The following is a 12,307-nucleotide window of genomic DNA, read 5'->3' as shown; positions in this document are numbered from 1 at the left end:
CTTCACTTGTCATGGTCTCAAAACTGACCCCAGTCTTGATGAAGAAAGTTGTGTATTTGTTATAAATGAAATATTAAGCTATAGTTACTATGATAAATTATTTGGATCACTTGAGGTTTTACCGACTCAGCTTAGTTTACCCAAATGCTAACCTAATGAAGCCTAACTCAACATAACCAATATTTCCTGTTAACCACTTGTGTACAGGGTCTCCTCTGAGCTGAATAAAATCATCTGGTGTTAGCCAAATGAAATATTAAGTTACGTCCCTGTAGTGATTGTTAATCGTTAGGTGAAATTAGTAGAGTAATTTTTGTGTGATATAACTAATTATTTCTTCCTTTTTTCTTTAAGGTGTTTGGGGAACTTGAAAAAGCTATTGTCATTACCGATGAACGTGGACGCGCTACTGGTGAAGGCATCGTTGAGTTCTGTAAGAAACCTTCTGCCAATTTGGCGCTCAAAAAGTGCAACGAAGGATGTTTCTTTATGGTCTCGTGAGTTTCATTATTTTTCTTGTGAAATTGCCCTTACCTTACCTTAGCCATACTGGTGTCTAGGGATTGTTTGACGTGGATACTAAAAGGTTATTAATACTCATGTATGTACAGTATATGTAACGTAGAGGGATCTTGTTATATGGTTGTGTTCCACCATTGTCTCTGTTCCTTATATGGCGGTCGTTGCTTCAATTTATCATCTTGGTTATTTTATGATTAAAAAGAAGCTAGTAATGTCAATATACTGTACGTTCAACTTGTACTCGGGTTACTGTTTATTTGACTCGATACTTTGCTTTTGACGATAGTAAAGGCACTTTGTATTGAGCCTTTGCTGTGTGGGGTATAGAAGTGTCCCATTTTATGTCATCGTAACCCACGTTTGAGGGGCCTTCAGTGACTGGCAAAATATACTAATGGGCATAAATCTTACTTTTATTTCGTGTATTAGGATTGAAGACCAGCGCACGTTGATAACTGTTGGTACTAATTTTGTGTTGCAGGTCTCCCCGTCCAGTTATAGTGGAACAGATGGCTCTAGTTGATGATAATGAAGGAATGAGTGAAATAAATGTAAACAAGCGCAATCCAGAGTATGTTAAGGAGCGGCAGCAGGGACCACGCTTTGCACATCCTGGATCCTTTGAATATGAGTAAGTACTTTTTCTGTTAACCATTAAAACAGCAGCCACCATCAGGAAGATAGATATAGGAATGGTGGCCATCATCAGTGCAAGTTAGCTGTAGGGACGGTGGCCATCATCAGTGCAAGTTAGCTGTAGGGACGGTGGCCATCATCAGTGCAAGTTAGCTGTAGGGACGGTGGCCATCATCAGTGGAAGTTAGCTGTAGGGACGGTGGCCATCATCAGTGGAAGTTAGCTGTAGGGACGGTGGCCATCATCAGTGGAAGTTGGCTGTAGGGACGGTGGCCATCATCAGTGCAAGTTAGCTGTAGGGACGGTGGCCATCATCCTAGCCATCATCAGTGGAAGTTGGCTGTAGGGACCATCATCAGTGCAGCTGTAGGGATAGTGGCCATCATCAGTGAAGTTAGCTGTAGGGAGTGGCCATCATCAGTGCAAGTTAGCTGTAGGGACGGTGGCCATCATCGTGTAAGTTAGCTGAGGGATAGTGGCCATCATCAGTGCCCTATCATCCTGTAGGGAGTGCCATCATCAGTGTAAGAGCAGGGCAGTGGCCATCATCTTTGGCCATCATCAGTGCTATTAACCATCATCAGTGGAAGTTAGCTGTGGACAGGCCATCATCAGTGTAAGTTAGCTGGGGACGGTGGCCATCATCAGTGAAGTTATAGGGACGGTGGCCATCATCAAGTTAGCTGTGAAGTACACGTGGCCATCATCAGTGAAGTTAGCTGCAGGGATAGTGCCATCATCAGTGCGTTAGCTGTGGGACGGTGGCCATCATCAGTGTAAGTTGGCTGTAGGGACGGTGGCCATCATCAGTGTAAGTTAGTTGTAGGGACAGTGGCCATCATCAGCGCTGTTGGCCATCATCAGTAGGACGGCCATCATCATCTCAGTGTTAGCTGGGAGCCATCACGCGTTACAGGCCATCATCAGTGGAGCGGTTGTAGGACGGGCCATCATCAGTGCAAGTTAGCTGTAGGGACTGCCATCATCAGTCAAGTTAGCTGTAGGGACGTGGCCATCATCGGTGGGCCATCATCGGTGACATCATCGCGAAGTTAGCAGACGGTGGCCATCATCAGGAAGTTAGCTGTAGGGACGGTGGCCATCATCAGTGGGAAGTTATTGTCAAGGGACGGCCATCATCAGTGCAAGTTGCAAGTCAGCAAGTTAGCAGGACGGTGGCTTCATCAGTGGAAGTTGGCAGAAGTCACTGTAGGCGGTGCGTTAGAGCTGAGGACGGCCATCATCAGTGGCCATCATCAGGCAAGTTAGTAGGGGACGGTGGCCATCATCAGTGGAAGTTGGCAGGAAGGGCGGTGGCACATCATCAGTGCAGTTAGTTGTAGGACGGTGGCCATCATCAGTGTTAGTGGTGGGACGCATCACAGCAAGTTAGCTGTAGGGACGGTGGCCATCATCAGTGCAAGTTAGCTGTAGGGACGGTGGCCATCATCAGTGCAGTTCACGGTGTGGAATAACCAGTGAGTTGGTTGTAGGACGGCAAGGCAGGAATGCAGTGTAAGTTGTTAGCTTAGGCGGTAGCCATCATCAGTGGAACGGGATAGGACGGTAGCCATCATCAGCCGAATTGGGTGGGACAGTGGCCATCATCAGTGAAGCGCTGTAGGACGAGGTGGCCATCATCAGTGAAGTTAGCTGTACGGTGGATCGGTTGTAGGGACGGCCACATCATGCATCAGCTGTAGGGACGGTCATCAGTAGGGGCGGAAGTGAAGGTAGGGACGGTAGCCATCATCAGTGGAAGTTGGCTGTAGGGGACGGTGGCCATCATCAGTGTTGTTGTAGGGACTGCACATCATCAGTGGAACTGTTGAGCTCATGTAGGGCATCAACCCATCATCAGTGGAAAGTTGGCTGTGAAGACGGCCATCATCAGTGGAAGCTGTAGGGGCTGAGGGGCCGGCCATCATCAGTGAAATAGGACGGTGGCCATCATCAGTGAAGTTGCAAGCCTTCATCAGTTTAGCTGGGACGGTGGCCATCATCAGTGAAGTTACTGTAGGCGGTGGCCTTCATCAGTGAAGCCAGCTGTAGGGACGGTGGCCATCATCAGTGGAAGGTAGCTGTAGGGGCGGTGGCCATCATCAAAGAGAGGCTGTGGGAGGTGACTGCACATCATCAGTGGAAGTTACTGTAGGGACGGTGGCCATCATCAGTGGAAGGCCAGGACGGTGGCCATCATCAGTAGGAAGTTAGCTGTAGGGCGGTGGCCATCATCAGTGGAAGGTAGGAGGTGGCCCATGGTGGATAAGTGGAAGTTGGCCATCATCAGTGGAAGTTGGCTGTGTGGAGTGCATCATCAGTGGAAGGGGATCGAGGGAATCATCAGTGGAATGGCTGTAAGTGGTATGGAAAGCCATCATCAGTGGCTGTGAGGTGGCATCATGGCTGTAGGGAGCCATCATCAGTGGAATTGTGGTCAGGCCATCATCAGTGGAAGGTGGCTGTGGACGGTGGCCATCATCAGTGGAAAGCTGTGGGGAGAAATGGCCATCATCAGTGTAGGGGAGTGGTATCATCGCTGTGGTGGCCATCATCAGTGGAAGTGGCTGTAGGGACGGTGGCCATCATCATCAGTGCTGTAGGACGGCCATCATCAGTGGAAGTTAGCTGTAGGGAGGTGGCCATCATCAGTGGGGCTGAGGAGCCATCATCAGTGGAATTGGGACGGTGGCCATCATCAGTGGAAGTTAAGGATGGCCATCATCAGTGGAAGAAGGCCATTCATTGAGACGGTGGCCATCATCAGTGTGAAAGCAGTCAATTGGTAGGCCATCATAGCGGTGGCCATCATCAGTGGCTGAGGAGTCGCTGTGTGGCCATCATCATGCCTGGACTGTGGCCATCATCAGTTCAGTGCAAGTTGGCTGTAGGACGTGGCCATCATAAAGATCATCAAAGTGTTAGGGACTGCCATCATCAGTAGGTATCATCTGTGCAGACATGGCCATCATCAGTTGGTAGGACGGTGGCCATCATCAGTGAAGTTAGCTGTAGGGACGTGGCCATCATCAGTGGCCACATCATCAGTGAAGTTAGCTGTAGGACGGTGGCCATCATCAGTGGAAGTTAGGTGACTGTGGCCATCATCATCAAGTGTTAGCTGTAGACGGTGGCAGGTATCACCATCATCAGTAAATTTACTGTGGCCATCATCCAGGCCATCATCAGTGTTGTGGCCATCATCAGTTGCAGGATCATCAGTGGAAGTTAGCTGTAGGACAGTGGCCATCATCAGTGGAAGTAGCTGTAGGGACGTGGCCATCATCAGTGGTAAGAATAGGGACGGCCATCATCAGTGGAAGTTGGCTGTAGACTGGCCATCATCAGTGGAAGTTAGCTGTAGGAGTGGCCTGCCAGGGGTGGAAGCTAGCTGTAGGGACAGTGGCCCATCAGGAAGGTAGGAGTGGCCATCATCAAGGATGGTCCAGTGTGGGAAAGGTAGACGTGTCATCAGTGGAATAGCTGTAGGGGAGTGGCCATCATCAGTGGAAGTTAGGGACAGTGGCCATCATCACACAGTGGCCATCATCACGCTGTAGGGAGCCATCAGTGGAAGTTAGCTGTAGGGACAGTGGCCATCATCAGTGGAAGTTAGCTGTAGGACGCCATCATCGGCTGTATGGCCATCATCAGTGGAAAGGCAGGGACGGTGGCCATCATCATCTGTAGCCATCATGTAAGTTAGCTGTAGGGAGTGGCCATCATCAGTGGAAGTTAGCTGTAGGACGTGGCCATCATCAGTGTAGTTAGCTGTAGGGACGGTGGCCATCATCAGTGGAAGTTTCAGGAACTGTGGCCATCATCAGTGGAAGTTAGCTGTAGAGCCATCATCAGTGGAAGGCTGTGTGGCCATCATCAGTGGAAGTTGGCTGTAGGGACGGTGGCCATCATCAGTGGAAGTTGGCTGTAGGAACGGTGGCCATCATCAGTGGAAGTTGGCTGTAGGGACGGTGGCCAGTGGATGTTTCTTGTTCTTTGCATTTGATTTTTGTGCCTGTGTAGGAGTAATAGTAGGGAATCCTTAGGTGCTATTAAACATTGATGATGATGCAGACATGTTAATGAATTTAAAGATGTTGATGAAGTGCAGCTGTATTAGTGAATTTAAATGTCTTGTGTGTTTTACGACATTGCCAGGTGGAATAATTAATTTATGTTCTCACAGGTATGGCTTGAAATGGAAGCAGCTGTATGAACTGTTTGATAAGAAGAAAGACGCTCTGGACAAAGAGTTACAAGACGAGAAGAGGAAATTGGAGGAACAGATAGAATATGCCAAGTACGAGCACGAGACAGAGATGCTCAGAGAACGTGAGTACTTAGACGGCTGCTGTTGTTTACATACTGTACGACCTTGAGATTTATGGGGGGTTAGGTTATGTTAAGTTGGGGGGGGGCGGGGGTTATTATGAGGTGAAGAACAGCTGGGGTTCCTAACCTTCATGGTGTCTGTCTGGTAGTGTGCTGAAGTTTATTTGATGGGTGGGAGGGAAACACAGGAAACAGCCAAGTTTCTTTATTCCTCTCAATGTATTGTTCTCCATAAAAACATTAGACAAATAAAGAAACTTTGGTCTTTCCTGTGTTTCCCTCCCACCCATCAAATAAACTTGTCAGGATGGATCGATCACATGCTGAAGGTTATTGAAGGCTGTCTGGTGCTTCTAAAATATGAAAGTAGTGACGGTGGTTTCAACGAGGCGTTCAAATACCTGGAGGATGGCAACGGTGTGTATGTGGTCTTACCCTGGTGTGTAAAGTTTTATATAATGATTGAATCTTTGAGAAATGTTGGCAAAATCAGGTAGTTTTGTGTCCAGTCGAGGGATCTTGATGTAGTTTGTGGAAAGATCAACACAACGGGTATCTTAAATGCTTGTTTTTCATCGGTTTGCAAGTCTTTGAAGGAGTCTGTTGGGTGTTAGTGACGTTCTTGTGACACATGACTTACAGTAGGGAACTAAGGACACCGTTAGACTATAGTCCGACTCATAGATGGTGTTTATCCGACAGAGTTACGCCAGAGGGAAGAGATGAATCAGCGTACAAAGTCAGATTACGAAGCGCGTCAGCGTGAGTGGGAGGAACACCGCCGCACAGAAGAGGAAAGACAGCGTCGCCAGGAGGAAGAATTGTCATTGAAGTTCCGTCAGCAAGAGGAGGAGCTCCGCAGACGTCAGGAGGAGAACCGACAATTTATGCAGGTTTGTGCTTTGTCGGTGTAAAATTAATGTTTAGTTCAATTTTTCTCGTAAGTTTTTAATGTTGGATGTTGAAGAAGGTGGATGTATCAGTGTAATGAATGGTTGTGTAGCACATATTAGTGTGATCAGTGAGATGTTAATTCTTACTGACAGATTATTTGATAATTTCTTAAAATTGTGACTAATAATAATAAGTGATAGATCAGTAATTCTAATAATTCTTTTCATCTATTTGATAATTTCTTGAAGTTCTGCATAATAATAAGTGATAGGTTCAAGATTATAATGTCCTTTTAATTGGCAGGAACGTGCTAGTGATATGTTGAAGAATGAAAATAGCCAAGACAGTTTTGGAAGTACTGGTTATCAAGGCACCGAGGGCAGCAACTGGCGCCGCAACAGTGACAGTTACAGATCCCAGGGAGGCAGCAGCTGGCGTGGTGGTGGTAGTGACTCTTGGGGTCGTTCTGGGATGGCAGGTAGTCGTGGAGGCACTAGCTCGTCTGGTCTGGGCAGTAGCTGGGCAGACAGTAGCTGGGATGGTCGTCCTGATCCCTGGCAGAGTGACAGTAAGTGCCCCATCGTGCTCTTCAGCTATTATAAAATAGTTAGTCTTGCACAGACAGTCAGTCTTTCATAGTGAGCTTGTGTGTCATAAGTAAGCTGTCTATAGTTGTTAAAGCCATATTTTATTTGTTTCATTGCAGGTCGCAGTGCATACCAGCGTGGCAGCAGTGAGAGTGAGCTCCCGCCTCCTCCGGTAAGTATTCCACTTTAAATTTCCAACTTGGGTTTTATACTCTTGAAGAATACAGTCTGGTCAGTTATGTGGTGTTTGGCCACATGGCTTAGCCTTAGTAGCATAATGGGCAAGTGTTGTGGGTTGGTCACAACTAACTTAATAGTTTTGTGGTCGGTCTTCATCCCATTTCAACTTGTAATTGTTGGTAACTTTTTTTTTAATTGGAATTAATTAATTTGCTTTTGAAAACTTGCCATTGTTCTAGTATTTTCTTTATAAAATCTTTTCCCCATTGTACCTCATCACTCTTTGAGGAAGTGTGTCAAGTGGTGGTGTTTGTCTTGAGCGAACACTTGTGTTATAACTTGAGCACCAGGAACACTTGTCTCTTCAACTAGGTACAGCATTAGAGTTGGTTGTGCCACATCTTCTCTCAAGGAAAAGTCCTGTTGATTCAATTAGGTTGGCTAATGGGCCTCAGACGAAAATGGTTAGGAGTATAAACATACCTTTAAAACCATAGACAATTGAAAATAAAGGAAATGTATAGATACTTCGAGCAAAATAGATATCATTAACACAAATTCAAAATTGCTTCTGGATTATGGACGGGTGATTATGGGAGTGTAAGATAAACTAAAAAATGACCTATATATAATATATTTATGATGTGCCTGTCAGGCTAATTAACTTGGACGAAAACAAAAAAGCATTGTTGTGGTGATACACAGCGGCGTTTTAAACAATGCTAAACAAACGGCAGAATTGGTAAGGAAAATTAATTTGATACGGAGAAAGAACATTGTCTTCGGTGGGGGTGGTTGGTTGGTTATACTGCACCCTGGAAACCTTAAAAATAAAACATTTTGAAGTTCAAGGCTTTAATTAAAACCTGAGTCTTGATCGAAGTATGGCACATAAAAAGTACCCAGTAGTAGCACATAACAAGAAGTACCCTCTCTATTTTGGTAATTATGTGGTTGTTAGCATTGAAAAAGGGCTTAACTTTGAGTAAATTAATGGGATATATGTAGCACTTGGGGGTGGGGGGTTACCTGTAACTACAGCAAAATGATTGACTTCAAAGATTTTATTAATATTTCAACATTTTTGGATATTTTCTTTTCCAAACGTGGCAGCAAAAGTAACCATTCTGTCATGTGACGAAGCAAAAGTGATCTCAAGTAGTTAAAAAAACACTTCTCCCTCCCTCCTCTCCCTCTCAATTAGCAGTGAACCTTGAGGGATGGGGTGGAGGGTGACCATAAGAGGGGGGTGGGGGGGGGCAAACCCTGAGGGAAAACCTATCGAGAAGGTTTGTCTAACTGTTCAAAAGAGAGGAGGATAAGGTTTGAAGGGCAAAAGGTGTGGTGTCTTAATTTTTATTGTCAAGGCCATGGCGGTCTTAACAGGAAAGTCATTACCTCTTTATATTAGATGGGTCTCTCGCCATCAAGGTAGGGCGCATGGGGTGAATGATATGTGACAAATATTCTGGGTTACTGGCAGACAAAATGTGAGATTTGTGGATGTAATTTTCATATATGATTCCTTTTTAATAATCCCTTGTTCATGTTAAAAGTTTGGTTTGGAAGTGTCTTCAGCTTCTAACTGACCAAACTTATAAATACATGCAGGGAAAGGGGAGTTAAATTTCCAATAAAAAATGGCTGCCAGACCCACTAAGAATGTGATTTATTGAACAAAGGTGAATTTATATCTCTGGAAAACCTTCACTCATAGAAAATGAGCTGATTTACACCACAAAACAAGTGTGGTGAGGTAACAGTCTGGATGGTCTGGGGAGACTCGGTGATGTCCTGTACACAGTGTCAGTCCTACAAGGTGTATCTGTGACATGAAGTCGTTGTATTACTTATGCCTTTCTGCAGTATATGAGATTTATAAGCTCTATTTTTATATAGTTTTCTGCTCGTGATGTTTGACAACAAATTGAGTGGGCAGCCGTCAGGGTTGTGGAAGTTAGTGTACACTGCTCCTCTATTTTTATATAGTTTTCTGCTCGTGATGTTTGACAACAAATTGGGTGGGCAGCCGTCAGGGTTGTGGAAGTTAGTGTACACTGCTCCTTTTATGTCGGTGAATGTTAAGTATTTTAAACTTTTTTAGGACTAAAAAATTATTGAAAACTATTGATTCATGTGAACTTATCATTTTTTATTAGAAATAATTGATGTAATCAATGGAAGGTTGGAGAGGAATAAGTATTCCTGCTACAACACCAACTGTGTGTGTCTGGCGACCAGTGGATGACAACTTGGTCTAGAATTGGTGATCAGTTAATCATGAAGCTATAGGCTTTACTTAATGGGTTAAACAAAGTACAGGTTGTTAGTATACATAATTTTCCTGGAAATGTATCAAGTTTGAGAGTGTCACAAATAATGATCAAGAAATTGAATGCTTGAATAAAACTTATAGTTATACATTTGCACTGAGGTTGCAAAGTCCTATACCATAAGCTGTACTTAAATTGTTTTCATAGGCCGAGGGGCATTGTGTTTACCGTGTCCCATCTGCCATTGTGGTGTTTCACGTAACATGTTATTTTTAATTCACCCGCTGGAAAAGCATTAACGATATTTGGGTAGTGAGTTTACCATTGTTATGCAGATAAACAAGTTGACATTATTTGATATGTTGTATTGATTAATTTCTTACATTGTTGGTGGATGTGATGATGGTACAGTATCTGAACAACAATATTCAGCATCTTGCGTATGTGTAGTCGTAACCAACATGGAAGTTCTCTGCGTGTACATTGGCTTACTTTCCCGGCAAAGAACTATTACCGGTGCAGTATCCAGAAGGATGTGTAACTTGATGCCAGTTCGTGAAGAACTCTATACTGTATGTATATTTGAATTTCGGGAAGGGATGTTCTTTTTCGTCATTGGTGTAAGATCTTGGAGTGAAGAACTACAGTAGCATATAAGTCCCAGCAAAGGCAGTTGTTATCATGACGTCATGTTGAAGAGTTTAATAAATGGACAATGGCAAGTTAAAAGTTGAAATGGGAAGGATGGCATTACAGTATATCTCATTTTTTGTCAGAGAGCATTGGTGTCTTGAAGTTGGGTCATATCTCCAATGTACAGTATACCATACCTTCTGGGACCCATATATTAAAGTGTAAACAAGTTGTGCCTTGCTATGTAGTACAGTACTGGACCTCAAGAGGTTAATTAAAGAGCTTCTGGATTTATAGAAATTGTGGGCCTTATTACATGTGGATTTGGCTTAGCTGTTTGAAGCTGTAGATTTAAGGCAAACAAAAGCTAAAAAAGAAAATTTTGTTGAAGTTGATTGATCAATTTTTGTTGTCGCAATTATGGTGTGTTGATTTGCAGATTCCAGAGTTTTGCTTTGTTTCGATTGCAAGTGACGATGATAATGTATATTACTAACGTGCGAGAGTGAGTTTGGTGACGAGGTCATTTATTTATTTATATTGTTGGATGTACAAAATGCAAATTTACACACAAAAGCAACTACAGGCACAAATCAGTCGAATAGAGTACGTGTATTATATTGTCTTGATCATTGTTAGTTTTATCTAAAGGTACAGACTGTACTGAACACATGAGATGAAGTTGTAATTTATGAGTACAGTCCAGTACATTTATAATGCTTAGCACAGGCAGTGTTGGCTGATTACCATAAAATTACTGTTATTCTTTCTTCAGTTACAGGCTGTACAATAACACAACTTGGATGATTATTATTACTGCTCCATGTTATGCCAGAGGTAGGCAGCAACGGCAGTAGGGCCAGGGAAATGTCATATACAGTACTGTACAGTACCCATCTAACAGTTCAACCTGACGTACAGTATGTTCAGAATTTAATGACAAAAAAAAAATCGGAAACAAATGATATTCTTTTTTATGAAGGTTTTACGGCTGTTGCTCTGAGAGTAAGATGAAAAGTTTGTTAATAAAGTGGTAGAGAAAAAAGTAATTTTTGGGACTTGATAATGTGAGAAATTTTATAGTCCTACAGCATGATTATTGATTATACAGTCCTGGTTAAACCAGGACTCATCATTACAGTAGGCAGAGAGAACAATGGAAATGAATATCGTTGACTGGAGACAATTACTCCTTCAGTTTATCGTGGAGCGTGAGCTGGGTGTGTGCAATAATAATAATTAATAATTAACGGTTTATTGAAATAGCATGGCAGCTGGAAGGCTGAAAATATACATTTACATAATTGGGGAATGGGTCTCTTGATTTACAAATGATATACAGGTAACATAAGTGATACAAATATGCTGTAGGTTGGGACTGGGCTGTTCTTATAGCTTGTGTGTGTGTGTGTGTTTTAAAATAAATTGCATATAATTTACAAGATCATGAAATTGATAAGAGATTAGTGTAGATTACTTATATAATACTGTAGTATGTGCAGGAAAAAAGTCTAGCAAGATTTACAAAAGAAAAAAGTCCAGCACGATTTCCAATGAAATGTTGAATTTTGCTCATTCCTTCTTTAGGTTTATTTTCAACCAAAGAAGTACTGTAAGATGGGGTGATTTCAGACAGTGATTGAGGTTTTTTAAACTGCAGTTTTAAGTTTGAAGGCTAAAAGCATATATTAGAAACCCTATTGGTGTGTGAACTGATCGGCTATCCATATGTGTCAACAGAATTTCAGCAAATAACATACTTTTTTTGTGAAAAGAAGATTTAGAGGTGTCCAAAGTCTTCGGAAAACAATGTTAAGTCAATGGCTGTACCTGTCAAGAGCTGGGCCGGACAGTCTAGGGGTGACTTCAGACATCAATAAATTTGGAAGGAAAAATAAAACTGGGCAAAAATGTAAAGCTACAAAGTTACAAGGGAAAAAGAGTCGGAAGGGAAAACTTTTCAAGAAAATTTTATTATATTAAAGCAAGATGCTATTTGGTTCTGTTCGGGGCTCATTTAACTGATGTTCGTGTTTTGCCTGTAGATTACACCTTTTTTTTATTTCATTATCAGTATCATGGATAATGCTATTACTGTACAAGTTAAATACTGTATTATGCAATTGTGCAAGTATGTGTGAATGATATTTGGATTGTGCCTCCCAAGTCATTTTGGAGCTTTCCAAAGTCACCACAGGTCGAAGGCAGTTTTCACGTAACTCCATTCAAGTCAAATTTTTGAGTACTGTA

At 42.9% G+C, this 12,307-nt stretch overlaps 1 protein-coding gene across 6 annotated transcripts in view; it reads left to right on the top strand.

Annotated features, from left to right (window-relative positions):
• Positions 1-12,307, top strand: part of LOC121873345 (hrp65 protein-like) — a 96,863-nt gene that overhangs the window by 34,033 nt on the left and 50,523 nt on the right. For 5 of the 6 annotated variants that reach the window (XR_006090220.1, XM_042376884.1, XM_042376883.1 and 2 more), the window contains 6 exons: positions 355-497; positions 1,004-1,153; positions 5,345-5,490; positions 6,175-6,383; positions 6,688-6,952; positions 7,091-7,143. Coding sequence is in view for 5 of the 6 variants with exons in the window: in XM_042376884.1 (XP_042232818.1) it covers positions 355-497; positions 1,004-1,153; positions 5,345-5,490; positions 6,175-6,383; positions 6,688-6,952; positions 7,091-7,143 (966 nt within the window). In the remaining variant the exon portion in view is untranslated. The remainder of the gene's footprint in view (positions 1-354; positions 498-1,003; positions 1,154-5,344; positions 5,491-6,174; positions 6,384-6,687; positions 6,953-7,090; positions 7,144-12,307) is intronic. The other variant, XM_042376882.1, reaches the window with a different exon arrangement.

This window comes from Homarus americanus, unplaced genomic scaffold (genome assembly GCF_018991925.1).
Source record: "Homarus americanus isolate GMGI-L3 unplaced genomic scaffold, GMGI_Hamer_2.0 scaffold32929, whole genome shotgun sequence".
NCBI lineage: Eukaryota > Metazoa > Arthropoda > Malacostraca > Decapoda > Nephropidae > Homarus > Homarus americanus.
Note: the sequence above shows the minus strand (reverse complement) of the source record. Positions and strands in the feature narration are given on the sequence as shown.